The sequence below is a fragment of the Notothenia rossii genome, assembly GCF_949606895.1.
Source record: "Notothenia rossii genome assembly, chromosome: 11".
NCBI classification, from domain to species: Eukaryota; Metazoa; Chordata; class Actinopteri; order Perciformes; family Nototheniidae; genus Notothenia; species Notothenia rossii.
The window spans coordinates 37,870,743-37,889,584 of record NC_136910.1 but is presented as its reverse complement, the minus strand read 5'-3'; the positions used below and the strand labels follow the sequence as shown (position 1 = coordinate 37,889,584).

At 39.6% G+C, this 18,842-nt stretch overlaps 1 protein-coding gene across 2 annotated transcripts; it reads right to left on the bottom strand.

Annotated features, from left to right (window-relative positions):
* Positions 1-3,637: 3,637 nt before the first annotated feature.
* Positions 3,638-17,981, bottom strand: ttc33 (tetratricopeptide repeat domain 33). Of its 2 annotated transcripts, none has more exons than XM_079657463.1 (5): positions 17,889-17,981; positions 17,218-17,445; positions 12,819-12,900; positions 10,150-10,281; positions 3,638-4,575 (listed from the first exon to the last, which is right to left on the bottom strand). In XM_079657463.1, the coding sequence occupies exons 2-5, from the start codon at positions 17,442-17,444 to the stop codon at positions 4,210-4,212; spliced, it is 807 nt and encodes a 268-aa protein (XP_079513589.1). In that variant the 5' UTR covers position 17,445; positions 17,889-17,981; the 3' UTR covers positions 3,638-4,209. The 2 variants fall into 2 exon arrangements, with proteins under 2 accessions (XP_079513589.1, XP_079513590.1); XM_079657464.1 differs by lacking the exon at positions 17,889-17,981 and adding an exon at positions 17,822-17,840.
* Between the last annotated feature and the right edge of the window lie 861 nt (positions 17,982-18,842).

Genomic DNA, 18,842 nt, shown 5'->3' with positions numbered 1-18,842 from the left:
AAACATTTTTTTTTTAAATGAAAAATACATTTGAGGATTCTATGTGTTTTATATGTATATAAATAATATCTTTTTGAACAAGCAAACACAAAACAATGGGCATTTCACTCATTTCTGACTTTATAGACCAACAAAAATAGCTGATTAATTGAGAAATAATCTGAAAGGTAATTGAAATGAGAATAATCCTGAGTTACTGCCCTTTCTGTACAGAAAATACATCTATTTCACCGTAGAAAAGGCTTCTGATAGCAACCTCATCGCTGAATCATGGCCGGAAATAAAATATTGATCTGTGCTCAATAAAAGGGCTGATTATGGAAATGAAAGTCAATACTGATCTTTTGGAATGAATGGATGGCGAACACATCTTTAAAGTGGCCCATTGTATTGTGTTCCTTCACTGTGATTTGATTACATGCTTTGCCTTTACAGACCATTCATATGCAAACAACCTATACCACACTTCAGGAAAGGGTAAAACCATTTAACATGAACCTACTGAAAAGCAAAGAAGCGCTTCAAGGATTTACATTAAAAAATAATATAACGTAAAAGCGCTGCTTATTTATTTCTAAGGAAAAAAAGAAGTGAAATGTAAGCATGTCTTCGGATCAATGCTCTACAAAAACATGTTCCTTTGCCAGCCCGCCACAGTCAGTGCCATTCAGCATCTGACAGCATGCAGATCAGCTTTCTTCTCTTCAATCTCTTAACGCGCTGATTGTTTCAACACATGTCGAACCACTATCCAGTTCACAGGCCGCTCACCTGCAGACGGGTGGCTTCCTCACTCTGCAGAAGACTTCCAGATCCAACATGGCCGACGTCCAGAGGCTTCCCAGAGCTGTTAACCCTCCCTCTGAGAACAATGTCCGGTTAAACAGAGTGCTGACCTCAGACCCAGAAATCTGCTAAAGCTGGGGAGTATCTCGGGAAATAGTGATTGACAAAACAGATTGACAAAACAGTTGTGAGGAGAAAACAGGGATTCTTCTGGGAAATCAGCTCATTCTCCACCTCATCAGCTAACGGCAGTCATATGCAGTGTGACATTTAAAGCCCTGACGCCTGTGAATACAATCAACTTTCACTCAGAAGATCCCACTCAAAGAGCAGCGTGTGTTCATCATGCAGCCTTTAGCTCAGGAATGGAGTTAAGAGCAAAAAGAAAATTCCAGGAAATGACAGTTTCTAGAAATACCTACAGTATTGAGCTATTATATCTTGCTTAAGGGTCGTTTTAAGGGTGAGCTGAGTTCAAACTGAAGTTAGATTTATATGTTTTATGGGATGGTTAGCACTACCAGGAACTAGAAGATGCAGCAAATAGTCCAGAAAATAGACGTCATTTCCCAACTTAACAGTATCATAGAAAACTTAATAGATAAGATTTACCAAGCGTAACATCCTATTTCCTGACTCACTTAACTCTTGAAGTGGCCGTGAGGGTGTGTGTTTTCTTATTTTGTCTTCCCACTCTTAACTTTAAGATATATATCAGTGTTTTGTGAGTGCAACTGGATGCTGGTACCTTTTAAAGGCAAGACAATCTGTTGTATCAGGTTTATTTATTTGATGTTAAACAGCTTCAGATCTCATTTTAAGCACATCATCTCTGGTAACACAATCTTTTCAAAGTGGTGCTTGTCTCTAGTGGAGGACAGCCCTAATGTTTTCTGAGCATCATACAAGCAGCTGTAAAATAGATGAAGTAAGGCTTGGTGAGCACAGATATTCAACATTTGGCAAATGAATGATTCACTTATGTTCATTTTCACTTAAAAGGTCTAACCTATCATATTTGTTTAGTATGCACGATTGCACGTCTTTCTGATGCACTGCTCAAACTGACTCTCAGCCGCTGGACTCTCCCCTCACATGTTTATTTAACCTGAAATCACCCGGCACACCCTGATCACACACAGGTGATCTGCAGCATCCATCTTAATAAACAGCCTCTGAAACCAACTGCTGCGTCAGCGATAATGGGTGCGTGCCACAGGTGAGGGTGTGACTATAGCTCATTATAAACATGTGTTCTCTTTGTCTCTGACGGATATCAATTTACAAAATCAAAGTGAACACTTTGTATCATAATTACTGTACAGAAACTTTGTAAGCTGCTTTTCTACATGTCCAGTTTACTTTAGTGCAAATACGTTTCACTCTGACAGGAAGTTTCTGACTTGATTTAATTCCTTAAAGGACCTTTTTTTTTAGAGGTATTCCCACAGCACCTGTATCTCGGGACTTCTTGTGGCCTTTTTACAGACACTCAATTATTTCGATACTTACGCTGCCCTAGAAAACTGAGAAAGACTTCAACTGCTCTGGAAGTGAGACAGAAATGTCTTATTTCTCAAACATTCATTTCAAACGCATTTTACAACACTTTGCATGAATAGCACACAAACAAATCAATCCATCAATAACTTTCTGCATGGTGATACAATGCTGAAATGGACACGATCAGTAATCCAAATCCTCAGATCTATCAACTCCAGCAATGCACGTGTACATTCATAATTATCATAAAGAAAACATTTCCTTCTGAACAGATCCAAAGATGTGATCAATCGGTTTCATACAATGTTCAGCCGTAACTCTACTTGTGTTTCCCGGTAAGAGACCTAATAATGAAACTTATTAAGATCTTGCAGTAACGCTAAATGTTTGGCTTTGTGGCTATCATGAAGTATTTCTGGAACATTTCAATGAAAACAATCAGTCTAAGTCTTTGAGAAAGGAAACAGAGAGCAGCTTGTGGTTAACTTGTGCTTTGTCTTCTTATACATGTTCTTTTAGAGGGGGGTCTTGTGGTTCCTCTCTGTAGGATATTATATAGAAGTGTTTGAAGGGGATTTCTTTATCTGAACTTTTAGAAAGTGCATGAATCCTCCTAGAAAGTGCAGTAAGATGTTGCTAAAAGCAGACGTTTATTATTACATTGTATTTGTCTAACCATATTCTTTGGATATTTAAATCAGGGTTCATACACTTTTCCACCAATGATTTTCAATGACTTCTCCATGACCTTTACCTAATTTTCCATGACCAAAAACATTACTCTGTCTCAGCGGTACCACTGAAAATGGTTTATTTTAACATGGAACAGGAAAATAAGGTCTGCATATGAAACATGTTGTGCCTATCTAAAACAAATCAAATAGGCTTACTAGCTTCTACACGCTAAAGCAACTACAATCTCTCACCAGCAAAACATCTCGTCAGTTAAATGCCATTTTAGGTTTCATTACTATACAGTATTTATTATTATAGTATTAATATTTCGACGATTAGATAAAATATAAATGATATTGGATGCAATTTTAGTTACATTTCCATGACTTTTCCAAAACTTTGGGAAAATATTATTTTTTATAACTTTTCCAGGGCCTGGAATTAGCATTTTGAATTTCCATGATTTTTCCAGGTTTTTAATGACCGTAAGAACCCTGTTAGATGTATTTTAAAGTTAAATTCAAGCAATCGTTTTTTTTTATTTTTTATGAATCAAGGTCTTTAAATACTGGTATTGCATCCACCTTGGTAGATATCTTGCAACTCATCTCCAGATAACAAAGAACAAAGCACAGGACTAAAAAAGGGAAAGAAAAGTGCAGGAAACACAGAGAACTATTCCACCTTTTTATTCAGGTTTATACACTTGTTGACAATAAGCAGAGCATGCATGCTCTTTTCAGAAACAAACAAACACGACAACACTTCACAAGTCATTCACATTTAACTAACAAAAAAGAAAATCTTAATTTTTAAAATAACATAGGAACTAGATTTGTGTTCATATGCCTTAATACTGCGGGATACTTAATTGGAAAGATTAATCAATTTCACGCAAATGTTTAATTACATTTCTTTATTAAAGTATTAGCAGCTTTTCACTGCTTTAGCTCTAAGAATTAGTTGGGATTGAAGCTTTCATTTTCCTTCTTGTTATTTGTCAATTTTCTTAGAAATTGTGCCTACATTTTATAATGAATCCCAAATTATCCAGAGGAAACACACAGAGCTAGGATACGCGTTGACCGCTTCAAAACATGTAAAAAGTCTACATGCACATTAACACAATCACATCAAAAGGATCAAAACTATATGAGAGAAGTCAACTATATGTTATATATATAGACCTATAAGCAGACTTTGTCGTTTTTTTTTACCAGGACAATAATTGATGCTGAAACAAAATCAAAGTCCTCTTGCTTTGACAAAGATGTCTGTTGAAGGCTCCTCCGAACCCCCTTCCCCAGTGAGTACACTCTTTATATTCCCCTCAGCGTCCATGACCACGGTGGTCCTCTTCAGCTCCTCGTAGCGTGTCTGTCGCTCGGCAACAGCCACGCAGGCGGCCAGCACCTCATCCGACTCAAAATCAAAGTCCTGCTTCAGCTCCGGGGCGTTAAGGATCTGGTTTTTGGTCTCCTCTTCTTGCCGGGTCTTCTCTTTTGTTGCCATCTCCTGCTTCTGTAACCTCCAGGCCCACTCCAGGTCCTCCTGCCACAAGGAGCGCTCTGAAGGGCAGAGGTGGATCGCCACCTGGAAGGACCTCACGGCCTACAGGGACAAGCACCAGGTGAGCTTAGGGTTCAAACACATAACTCTGAGGGAGGGTCATTCAAAAAGTGAGTTTATTTCTTCCTGGAATGTAATTTTTCATCTGGAATTTTTTTTCAGGCCCTTTTCTGCCCTGCTCTGTCACAGATGAATGGTATGAGATTGGAGCCGAAAGAGCCTCGTCAGCTTGTCTACAGAACGAGACGTTAAACATTCCTCGTGCAGCCAGATTTATGGTTTCATTAGGAAGACTTCAATAGCTCGCAGCTGACAGTGCATTTGTAGATCAATGTGAAAATTATTGTCCCAATAAAAGAGGAATACAAACGGCCTCCGGTGGTTTCTGGGACCTGAGGTCAAGCTGTGACGCCGTGCTGTGACATGGAGAGATAAATCTGTCCCTATGCTCTATGAGGCCACTGATTAGCTCGTAAACTGATTCTGACAGAAGTCTGAAATCTCTCAAGCCTTTTCTCACAGATTCAGGCAAATCTGAATCCACTTAAGAGTGTTAACAGTAATCTGAATAACACTGACTGGAAACCCATATTAAAAGCCACTTACCACAAACAATGTTATTATTATTATTATTATTATTATTAATGTAAACTTTACTTGAATAACACTGAAAGTTCAGCGTCTTTAAAAAGAGCACACTACACATTTGACAAAGAAGTGTGTAAGCCTCAGCCTGTAGAACATGTCGGTGTCTTCGGAGGCTCTGAAGCCGCTCAGTGACTTAGATTAAAAGTCAGATGTTTTTTAATAAAAGTGTTTCTGAGGGAATGCAACACCTGAAGCTAACCTGATGCAAACAGATCAATCATTGTATTAAAGAATCTTTCCGTTTAAAGTACTTTGACTTTTCATCCAATTATAAACGGTGATAAGAACTGCTGTCGCCCACGTTGGTCACGAACTGCTTTTCAAAAACGTTAGGGGTAAAATGCTGAATTCATTTTCATAAAGTTAAACAGAAAATGATAACACTAATCTTTGATGGATGAGGTCAATGACAGTTCATTGAAGATCTGTTCATTAGGTAGCTCTTTCCTGGAGCGTCAGCTTCAGCGTCAGACAGACGAAGACTGACAAAGACATTGGAGTCCTGCGGGAGTCACGAGGGAGGCAAAGAGGGGGCAAATCCTACTTTGATTGAGCTAGTATTTTTATTTTCTTTGGTTTTTTAGCCCCTCATGCTATAATCATGTTTATTTTCTCCATCCCTTTTCATGTGTCTTCTCGCAACTATCACTGGCCCTGTGTATCTCCTAATCGATATAACCGGCCTGCTCTCGTCTATACCACATGCTCCACTGAGATCCAACAGCTAGTTGCAGGGGGCCTGTGGAACTGCCAGTCAGCTGTTCCTAAGGCTGACTTCATTTCTGGCTACGCTTCCCTGCAGTCTCTGGATTTCCTTGCTCTCACTGAGACCTGGATTACTCAATCCAACACATCCACCCCAGCAGCTCTCTCCACAGCATATTCCTTCACCCACACACCCAGACCCTCTGGCAGAGGAGGTGGCACTGGTCTCCTGCTCTCTCCCAACTGGAGCTTTTCCCTCTTCAAGCTACCTAACTTCACTCCTTCCACCTTTGTCCGATGTTATAAACTACAGGCCTGTCTCTCTCCTCCCGTTCCTGTCTAAAACACTTGAACGCGCTGTCTTTAAACAACTCTCCTGTTATCTCCATCAGAACAACCTTCTGGATCCGCACCAGTCTGGTTTCAAGGCAGGTCACTCAACAGAAACTGCTCTCCTTGCTGTCTCTGAGGAACTGCACACTGCTAAAGCAGCCTCCCTCTCCTCTTTCATCATCCTTCTGGACCTGTCTGCTGCATTCAACACGGTGAACCATCAGATCCTCCTTCGCACTCTCCAAGAACTTGGAGTTTCAGGCACTGCACTTTCCCTCCTCACCTCATACCTCAAAGACTGTACCTACAGGGTGACTTGGAGAGGGTCTGAGTCTGACCCTTGTCAATTAACTACAGGGGTCCCTCAGGGCTCTGTTCTTGGTCCCCTCCTCTTCTCCTTGTACAAAAACTCGCTCGGATCTGTCATTAGCCCGCATGGTTTTTCATACCATTGCTAGGCTGACGACACCCAATTAATTCTGTCCTTTCCCCGCTCAGAAACCCAGGTCGTCGCACGCATCTCTGCTTGTCTAGCGGACATCTCTCAGTGGATGTCTGCTCATCACCACAAGCTCAACCTTGACAAGACTGAACTAATTTTCCTTCCGGGAAAAGATTGTCCCACTCTTGACTTACATTACATGTCACTTATTAGAAGCTTTTATCCAAAGCGACTTACAGGAGCAGTTTGGGGTGAAGTGTCTTGCCCAGGAACACAACGACATGCTGACTGCAGTGGGGTTTGAACCTGTGACCCCCTGATCCAAACACCAATGCACAACCCACTACACCACACGCCTCCCTAACTTAACAATCAACATTGGCACCTGTATTGTTTCCCCGACTCAGACTGCAAGGAATCTGGGTGTGATCCTAGATAACAAACTGTCCTTCACTGCAAACATCGCTGCTACAACCCGCTGCTGCAGATACAAGCTTTACAAAATCAGGAGGATACGCCCCCAGCTAACCCAGAAAGCGACGCAGGTTCTGGTCCAGGCTCTCGTCATCTCACGCCTAGACTACTGCAACTCCCTCCTGGCTGGTCTACCTGCATGTGCCATCCGACCTCTGCAGCTCATCCAGAATGCAGCGGCTCGTCTGGTCTTCAACCTTCCTAAATTCTCCCACACCACGCTGCTCCTCCGCTCCCTTCACTGGCTTCCAGTAACTGCTAGAATCCACTTCAAGACAATGGTACTTGCGTACCATGCTGCGAATGGATCTGGCCCTTCCTACATCCAGGACATGGTTAAACCGTACACCCCAGCACGTGCACTCCGCTCTGCATCGGCCAAACAGCTTGCTGCACCCACACCGCGAGGGGGACCCAAGTTCCCATCAGCAAAAACACGTGGGTTTGCTATCCTGGCTCCAAAATGGTGGAATGAGCTCCCCATTGAAATCAGGACAGCAGAAAGCTTACACATCTTCCGGCGCAGACTGAAAACTCATCTCTTTAGACTCCACTTCGAGCGATAGAATTACTAACAAAGCACTTATATACTAATAAAGGACTGGCTTATCTAAAGCCAGTTGAGTAGCACTTGAAATGTTTGGCTCTATGAAACCTGATGTACTTATATGATTCTGTTTTCTTCAAGGTTGTATCTTCCTGGTCGAATGTACTTACTGTAAGTCGCTTTGGATAAAAGCATCAGCTAAATGCAATGTAATGTAATGTAATCTGCTGCTCGTCTGTCATTTGTTTAGTGAATGAATGCTTTTTGCAGATAAGAAATAGAGTGTCGGAGTTTAGAGAATCTGCCAACCAACCTCAGTGTTTTCTAAATGTACACACACTTTTCTGACTGAAGAGCCTGGACTGTGATAAAGGAGAACAACCCTGGCAGTCTGAGGTAGACATCATATATTTAACTAGATTAAATAAAGGATCTACACTTTATTGGTTTTATCTAAGTCGATACAAATCCATAAAATCTGCCCGGATCTGCACTGATAACCATCTTCCCCTGGCACGCTGTGTACATATGAAAACACACGTCTACAGACAGCTTTGCCTTTCGGTTGCACCTGTTCACAGCGACACTGACACACTCTCATTGTGAAAAGGTCATCAGTCAGTAAGTCATCCCCAGAACAAATCCCACATGTCCAACCTGTGGTACCAGTCTGGCTGAGGAAGAGTCATTGATGCATCACACATCAAGAATGTAATCACCAAAACAAACTGTTATTTCCCAAGAAACCTTTCACCCAAGCTTTAACAACACAAGGACATTTAGTTCCAACATCATGAGGCTTTTTCAATGAAGAAGATCAACTTCAATAAGTCATTTTGTATTAGAACAACTAAACTAAACGCTTACTTGAGTAGTTTATGAGAAGCTGAGCCTCCGTATAAAGCTCTTCATGGGAACCTCACAGAAGGCCAACAATTCTACAACCTCTAACATGAACAACCTGCACTGTCAAGTCCAGCTGAAAAATTGTTTGACATGTTACACTCAAATAGATTTCTGGCTTTTGAATCGTCTCAAAACAACAACAGGTTTCATCTTGTACAGACCACAGTCGCATCAGGTTTTTATTTCTAAAGTAATCCTTCAACAGACAAAACGCCACAACAGGCAGATCAACCGGCTCCTTTGTGATAATAGTGAGAGATAAATGGAGATGGAGCTGTCACGCTGCAATGATGACAGTTTGCAATGTTTTTAAAACCTTAGGAGACGTGAGGAATAACAACATCAGAAGCTATATGCTTGTTTGATTTGGGTGCTTTCCAGAAAAGGAAAAGACTCATGAAAAGAGAGAATCAATGCACTCAAACGTGTTGATGCACACTACGCTTTAAAACTTGACTGAACAAGTCTCGCTATAAATAGATGTCCCCTTTTTTTCGCCTTCCTTCTCAACAGCTTCATTATTCAACAAGGTGTGTTTAGTTTTTAGCTCAGGTAACTTTCAACACTTCCATTGTTGTCCCTGTGCCGTAGGACAGGTCTCCTGCTCTAAGGAGGGACATGTAGCGCCTGTAGCTGAAGGGTTTCAGAGTTCAGGCCTGTTTGTTTGGCTCTAACCGGGCGAACGAGGAGTTCTGCAGGTTTCCTGCACCCACAGGTCCCGGCGTGTTCTCTGTAATTTAAGCAATCGTCCGAGCCCGAGGCGAGAGGGCGTGATTTTAAAAAGAGGAACATCTCGGAGCAAAGTGCCGAAAAAAGTAAACAGAAAATAACTGACGTACTTTAACAGCCCCTCACACTACTGATTTATAGGCGGCTACTATCTGGTGGAGTTCATTGCAAAATCAAACATTCAAAGCTGTTCAAAGGAAGATCATAAGTGATTGTCTGAACACGAGAACACATCTTTTAACGATACTACTGAGGAAATGTGGTAACGGTCAGTTCAGAGTGCCAGCATGACATCTGGTGTGTTTGCATGAAAGAAAATGGGTTTATATTAGTATAGTATAAAACATTTTTAGATATCTATTAATGTTATTTATTGAAGTAGACTGTCACATTTTTTCTTTTCATGTTAATATGAATATTTGTAATGGAGCAACATCACCAAACATGATTTTCTAATAAGCTGTCAAATTGATACACAATCATCTGTCATTTGTAAACAGAGGAATTTCGTTTTTGTTACAAGTTCTGTGTCCTCCCACACGACTAACACATTCCTCCATCTGGTATTTGCATGTACATACTATACCTGAATTTGAATGCAATTTGACAGCGTTTGCGATCAATTACATTTCATCTGGAGTGTGTGTGTGTGTGTGTGTGTGTGTGTGTGTGTGTGTGTGTGTGTGTGTGTGTGTGTGTGTGTGTGTGTGTGTGTGTGTGTGTGTGTGTGTGTGTGTGTGTGTGTGTGTGTGTGTGTGTGTGTGTGTGTGTGTGTGTGTGTGTGTGTGTGTGTGTGTGCGTGTGTGCGTGTGTGTGTGTCATCAATACTCACCAGGTCCACCTCTCCCAGGTTGAGCTGAGCTCGGCCCAGGGTCTGCCAGCCCTCCCACCACAGGGGGCGCAATTTCACCGCCATCTCCGCTGCCTTCACTGCAGGGAACACCTCCTGCAGGATGGTGAGCACCTGAGGAGAAACCAGACGAGGTTAAAGACCCTTAAAGAGATACTTTCACAAGGAAAACCAAAGTGTGATTACTCAACACAACTGGCAGTTGAAATTCTTCTAGCAAAAATGATATTTCTTTCTCCTCAAATGTGATTTTTATTTGCTGTTTTTCATAATTGTATATCCATATTAATATCATTTCAGATAGATATCTTTCAGTCTCGACTGTTGGTTGCACAAAACGAGAAAAAGAATGTCACCTTTGAAACTGACGGGTGATTTTGTTTTTGTTGCCCTACATGACCAATTCCCTATTTGAACATAAAGCACAGAATACATCCACTGCAGAGTCATGGTCAGAAGACGACTTTGTATAGTTTACTTGCTTATAGTTAATTCCCTTCTTTAACCTTGTCTTATTAATCATAATGTATTCAGACACTCAGTAGCTGAATGCATGCACCTTCACCTGGAATTTGTATATTTTGCATTACCGTCAAGTAAGAAAAAAGCTCATCTGAGATACGAGTGCACTTTTAAGCAACAAAACCCAGACCAAGTCAAACAACATAAGCCACTTATATTCATAAATATCAGTTTGAACACTAAGAACCAAACTGTTATTAGAGCTGTTAAACTGTTAGTATGCATGGGCCACAGTGTCTCTGAATTATACCAAAGGAAGATATTAAAGATGCATATCACAATGAAATATACGGAAAGAAATAGCTGGAAAAGCGCAACGAACCTCGTGACTTTACAACAAAATCTACAACTTTCTTTTGCCTCCATCAGCTGAAATCCTTTATAATGTAGCCAGGAAGTGTGCAACAGCCTGCTGTAACAGACACACAGTCACACAGTGGGCGTAGTGGCACAATACTGATCGAGTTAAATGGATAGAAAGTGACGAAGGGAGGTACATGACCAGCATCAGTGCAGCCATCCTCGTCATCTGGGCCAGTAATGGGAACAAGAGGAGGTCAGGCCTATTCTCAGCCTCATAATGGACACTGATATGTTAGATGTGCTTTACATGTGCAGTCAAACACACACACGCTGAATCGAGGAAAAACATATTTCTTTTTGTCATGCTTAAATTCATTTGTAGCATGAGGAGGACTCTTCCCCTTTGTGGTGGCTTCCAGGCCTGGTGCTCTAATCATTTCCTTCTCAAATATCCTATAATGGATCATATTGTATTAGGCATACACTGGTTATGGCCATACAGGAGATTTCATTGGGTTAGTCGTAGTAAATGAAGGCGGAAATCATCGAGTGTGTCTGTTCAAAGATGCCTATGATCGAAGAAAGGAATGATGGCTAAATAACAGACGAGGAAGTGAAAGTAACCAGAGAAAGGAATAAGGAAAAGGAGCGTAAAGACATTAGAGCTGTTTGAAACATGTTGCAGGCGTTCATTTCTGTCATCACTGCGCTCATATTGACTTATCTATCTTAGAAGCATTCCACAGTGGCAGCTGGAAGAGGGTCTATGTGGCCATGATGGCTAATCAATGATCAGACAGAGTACTAAGACAGGGATGGGAAGTGCATCAACATCATGCTGGTGGAGAGTAGCTTTCCCAAACCAAAGGTCATGAAGGGAACAAGTGGTCGGTTATCAGGAGAGTAGCTGGAAGTGACTGATGAACTTCATGTGTTGGCCATTAACTGCTTGGAATATCCTAAACAGGAAACCCCTGTCGGATATATCGTCCTACGCAGATGTAAAACTAGAAACCCTAACTACGGCGATAAACAGAATAACAGGTAAATATTTATATCCTTCTATATATGCATGATTGAACTCTTTTGAAATGTTAAGTTAAACAAATTGAGAATGTACAGAAAAAAAGAGTTCAAGAGGAGAGGTTAAGAAAATGACATTGACCTACTCTAGTGTATAGCACCAACAAGTGACATGACAAAAGACTGCTTTTTACAGAATATAATATCAAAGCCAAGCCTATATGCAATCTTTGAATATTTTGTATTATTTATGAGGAATCTCCTAAAAAGAATCCACTCAAGCATTTTTTTTAACTTTGTGCTGTAAAGCATTCAAAAGCTTTGAAGGATTTCATGCCGCCTCTTTCAGTTTACTCAAAAACAGATTGGTTACATTCTGGTAAACAAACTGTATTTTGTATAATTAAAAAGCCGTCTTGATTACCTTAGTACTTTAAAAAGGCAGCTGTTTGACTGCATCGCATTCTAGGCACGCTTGTACTGTGACAGGAAACGGCAGCAACATACTGCTTTTAGGACATGTGGTTAAAGACAATGATAACCACTTTACTCAACGGCTAGCTGCTTAGAGGGTAGGCTCACGTTTCCTCACATATAAAACACAATTTTCCACTGTTTAATTGCATTACGGGTAATGTAGGACATCTTTTTGTAGAACATATATAGAACGTAGAAGAATGTGTAGAATAAAAAAGGAGGCTTTAGAACTTAATGGGTTGAAACAGACTTGAGATGGAAGACATCCTGGTATGTATGGTATGGTGAGAATAATAGTAAATATCAACATTTGATTTAAATCATACCTGAGACTTCATCTCATACAGGAGCGGGTTGTCTGGAGTCAGCTCAATCGCCTCGTCCAACTTCTTAATGGCCTCCCAGTGCCTGGAGAAAACACAAAATGGGGTTTAAATCATAAAAAAAAGTTCTTTTAGCATCAAAATAAACATGTACCTATGAATGCTGTTGTAAACCGCAATGCATTTGAATGAGTAATAGTGTATCTATGTTTGTCGGCTGTGATCTAAAGTTAAAAATGGAAAAAATTAAATGACAATTAAAAATAAAGATAGTCTGCACACTTGACTATGCTCCCATGAAATGATATTTAATAGAATTGCATTCTAGCGTAAAGCTCTACTTAAGTAAAGGAAGCTTTAAACGGCAGCTGTCGGTTATTAAATTAGTTCATGTCAGCACAATTATGCTTTTGTAAAAAAAAAAAGAAAAGCGTATGATTTAAGGGCCCAAAGCCACCAACGCCCTACACAGACATCGTGCATTACATCGTGTTGAACATGGCTTTGTATAAACTCAGGCCAAAGTTCCATTTTTGGATAAAGCAGCACTGAAGCGCGACTCATTCAAGAAAAAGAATTGAAATTAGACACTCAGTTTGATTGTCTCCGCCCTGAGATTTAATGTTATGTAACACAACACGTATTTGTGAGTGGGTATCATGAAGCCCTTTCCCCTGGAGATATCTGTCGCTGCATGTTAGAGAAGCTGCTCCTGTCATTTCATTGTTGCAAATGACATCTCCAAAAGCTGATGAATAGACTTTTATGAAGCTTGGCTGAGTCACATTCAAGTACGGTAAATGTTTACTTTGTGCACTTCATTCATCATTTTCACTCAAATAATCAAATCAATGCTTTGTTCTTTTGACATTTAGATTAAATAAAGCAGGAATGGCTCCTAGAGGAGAAGTGTACATAAGCTTATTTATGCTATAAAGCTGCAAGCATACTCCACAACACCTGTGCACCTGTTTGGCAGAATGGCATCACAGTAAACAAGAGCTAAACACACACTGAGCTGAATACATGCATATCAAACTCTATCCAGGAAAACATAACGCAGTCACTTTGTTCGTGAGATTTCTGTAAACAGGTTTTGCATACATTTGGGCAAAGGCCACACGGCATCCTGTCCTCTGTGTTCTTCTGATCTGTGTTGCATAGATTAGTTTATAAAGGTTGACAATTGTATTGGTATTTTACGAGGAAATGGTCCCGTTTTAACAAACCCAAAAGGACACATGCTCCTCAAGTCAATATTGTCAGTAGCCTGATAAAGATAAGGGAATGGAATGATTATGAAGTGAAATCCTGTGTTTAACAATACAGCATGTCTGCCCTCATGTTTAATAGGAGGATATCCTGAAAACATTCAAAGCAATAAGAACCACACAAAGCAGACATTTAACACTGATAAGTTATACAACTCAGATAATAGCCAGAAGCAGGATCAAGCCTGAGAAAACATTGAACTGATATTTAGTCCGAGAGACGAGTGAGGAAATGGAACTAGAGCAGTGTGGAAATCTTACCGACATGTGAGGCTGCAAAACCATGTGAGGAAATGAAGCACATGAGCGTGAGAGCTATACAAGGCTCTTCTACTGTTATCAAACCTCTGTATACCAGTCAAAGTAAAGGCAGAGAGAGAAGATACACTAACGTCTGCACTCAGTGGTTAAAAGTATCTTATATAGTTCAAGAAAAGTAAGCTAATGTGAAATAAATTGAGATTTTTGCAGCATGTTTTGTGATGAAATAAGTAGAGGGTTAGGGTATAATGATGATTTCATGCTTTGCTGTTCAAAAGGAGGAAACATCCCAAATAGCTATGTTGGCAACACTAAGCTGATAACCTATTCTAAACTAAACAAGCTGTCCCATTGGATGATTCAAACTCAGTTTTAGTCTGAAAAATGACTCAGCATGACAGCTGCAAGTCAGCAAAATATTTGGTAACATTTGGATGAGGATTTGACTTGCTGTCTCACCGAACTCCCACGTATCACAAACATTGGTCCGGCCCTGCTTTTTCTTCTAAAGAAAGAAAGCAGGCTAACAAGGCAGGATTTTGCAATGCATGACTTATTTCTTTACCTTAACTGATGGTATTGAATACAAAGAAAAAGCCACACACCTCCCTTTCACAGCTATAAAGTGAAAAGTAAAGCCTGATAAAAAATACAGGAATAATCCTTTATTATTTTATTTTGTAAAAAAAACCCAAAAGGAATAATCATTTATAGAAGATCAGACTCATATAATGTTCCTATTTTTACTTATTTATTTATCCATGCAGGTATACCTAAAGATTATGATTCATATATTTCGATGATTACTTTAAAAGGATGCTTAGTAAAAAATGTAAGTGTTTGTTAACAAACTGTAAGGTAAGGTGATTCCAATGTGTTTAACTGCGATTTCAAGAGTTTTAAATGCATTTTCATGATTAATATTGCGAATTGCAATTGGTATGTAGAGAGTTTATGATGTTTTTCCATGTAGTTTAAACGGGAAACCCTCACTAAAAAAACGTGCAAAACATTTTTTTCGTCCAGGCCTACTTACCGCACAAAATAGGTCTCAAACTAAATGAGAGGCAATTCAAAAAAAGGTAAAAGAGTTCATTACATCAGGAGCATCTAAAGCTGGGTAATGACGGCTGGCATCAGAGGTCAATGTGTTTAGAGGAGCTCCTGGCTGACGTCCCCGACCAGACACCATCTCAAACCTCAGAGCAGCCATTACGGAGCAGAAGGACATCACTTCCCCGGCAAAATCCACTTTCTCCTCACTTATACGATTACAGGCAGTCACTAAGGGCAACAGCATTACATCCTCGGCTGAGGGGAGTTTATGGGCCGTACTTGGGCTAAAAAGGTCAATTATCATGGGAGGAATATCAGATTACAGTTTTAGGCCTATTTTTCTCTTTGCATGTGTCTCTGGAAAATTCTGGAAATGTATACAAAGGAAGCTGAGGGATTTTTTGCCAGAGTCACAGAATATAAAGCTGAGCATTGCTGACATTATTTTTAAAATCCACCAACAGATCAATAACTTAATATGCATCCATTTACTTATATTATCCTGAGGAAATCAAAAGCTATACAAAAACATAAGCTTGCACAAACACACCTTACTTTAAAAAAAACAAATAAAATATAAGGAAAAACTCCAGGTTGGATTGCTCTGTTGAGTTCCCCTTCAAAATGCATATTATTGAATTGAATTCAACTTGATAAGCATCCAGTATGAACCCATTTGTTTTGTTTGATGGGTCTGTGCGCTTTGTACAATGGTGCCCTCCCATGGAAGATTTGTAACATCACATGTATAGTTATTTGAGCTCTTGTAAAATACAAGTCTATCTTGCATGATCAACAAAAACATCGCAAAAGCTGGAAGTGTTGTTATCCTCAATGCAATCTCCCTCCTTTACAAAGAGCAAATCTACTTAAAGCTCGTCTTAAGCAGATCCTGCTTCAGAAGATGGGGATCTGATGGTTCACTGGCTATGTTAATCACTTTGTATGTACCGAGTGATTAAGCGTGATAAAACCCCTCCTATCAAATCCAGTAGTCCACATCAAGAATCCCACAGCACACACACAGGAAGCCCTCAGTATCATCATAGAATAACATACAATTCAAGTTGTAATCCTGCAACTTATAAAACTGGCACACAGTCTTTCAAATTACTAACTGACTTGTTCACCACTTGTCATTGTTATCAAAGCAACCAACTCACTTTGCATTTTTTCTGGAATCATAATGAGAAAAATCCTAACTATTCCCGCCAACGACTAACATTTCCATGTAAAATATATGTGTCTCTGTACACGAGGAATTAAATAAAGAAGTTGTACAAATAATGAAAGTTTGCATGTCTGACTGTTATTGTTTATAGCCAGTGGTGTAAACTAACCACTGGCAGTACATTTACTCAAGCTGCTACTCTGTACTTCTACTCTTCTCAAATTTAGAGCTAAATTGTGTACTTTTACTCCACAACATTAATTTAATACCTTTAGTTAAGTTGCAGATTATGACTAATGATGTGAACTATAATGAAGTCTTAAATCAGACTTTAGTTCCACCTGGAATAAATTCACAAGCTACCCTGCAGTATACAAAGTCATTCAAACTAGCTGCAGTGGGCCGATCTGAATAACCAGTTATTTTACTTTTGGTACAAGTATATTTTGATGCCAATTCGTTTTTACTTTTACTTGAGTAACATTTTGATTGCATGACTTTTACTTGTAACAGAGTATTCCTACACTCTGGTACTTCTTCTTTTAACTAAGTAAAATGTCTGAGTACTTCTTCCACCCCTTTTTAAAGCTGTCACTGACTGTGATGTGCACACAGAGGAGCTTTAACCCTCAGCATGGCTCACCTGCCGTGCCCAGCCAGCTCGGCCCCCTCCTCCTTCAGCCTCTTGCTCTTGGCTGCACAGTCCTCCAGCAGGATCTCCTTCCGTCTTTTGATGGCGTGCAGCCAGTCCACCTCATCTTCTCTCCTGGGTCCAGCAACTTCTGGCTTCTCTGCTTCAGCCACAAACTGCTGCACAGCTGTCTTTGAAACCTTCTCACCAACTTTCCTCTTCCAACCAAATGAAGCCATGCTGCAGGGAAACGACAGTGGGTTTACTAACAATATGCCCAGATATACTATTATCTCATATGAATAGTATCAAATATGTACAGGAAAGTCCAAACTTTTATTTTGAAATATCGTAAAACCAACTAGCTGTTGATGTTAGCATACTTTTACCATGACATATTCTATCTATCTTACCCGGCAATCTAGCTGCTACAGTTATATGTATATCCTATTTAAGGACAGTAACATAACTAACAAATATTACAAACAAATACTAAAAAAGCGACTTTATAAAACTAAAGACCACCATGGCAGTCACAACAAGGCTAGCTAACGTTAGCTATAATAACCTAGCTAACATTCGCCACACATTTTTATGTCTAAGTACATTTGCTCACACAATTATCTTGTTTTGACATGATATATCACATTTGAATTTCTTTTTTAAAAACAGTAATTACGCACAAACGTCTACAGCTTTCCGTGGGCTAAAATTGACAAGCTAAAGGAAGCTAACCTCTGGCCATATTTGGTGACCCGGAAGTTGTTTGAATGTTTACATCGTCTCTTAAAGAAACACAAACCGTATTTTTTTATGTGGCCTACTACTCTACTAGCATGCCAGTAACGGAAAAAAAATTGAATTATAAATACGAAGAAAGTTCTGCTGACCTAAAAATACTTTGATATACTATAACATTTAGTTATTTTTATGATTTAAAGAAATGCAATTACTGAAATGTTATTTAGATCTGGCAGGACTGACTCTCCGTTTCCCCACTAGATGGCAACACATGGATGACTCAGAACAATTTTTTTAGCCATAAAAGAGTTTATTTAATCTTAATTCATCATTGCTTTCTATCACAGAATGCCACTGTCCATACTGTTGTTTATTGCAGATGATCACATTTGTTAATACTGTTTTTTTCCCCACCTGTAATTTGTAACCTGTATTGCATTGCATTTTTATTTATTTATTGTATTGCATTTTTGTATCTTGTCTTGTATCTTCTTCAATACCTGTTTTTGCATATATTTGTAAATATTATATTCATTTGTTTATACTTTTGGAACAATTGTGTTCCTATATGTACTGTACTGCACTTAATATAGCTGGAACCTAAATCGGTGGGATTTCAGATTACTAAGGTCTTCCCCTGACAAGAAGACATTCCCTGTTTGCAGTCTGAGTAATTAACATTCCATTCACTGAGAAAACGGTTTATTTAATGACTGTGGTGTAACATTCTAGTGTAAAAAGTTAATTGCAAAACACTAGACACATTTGTTTGCAATTTAGCAGTTTATTAGGCAGTTGTGTATACAAATGATTTCAACACTGTCCATTCAGATTTACACAGGTCAATCTGGTAGGGTCCCTTTACACACCAAACAAAAATAATATTTATTTGAAGC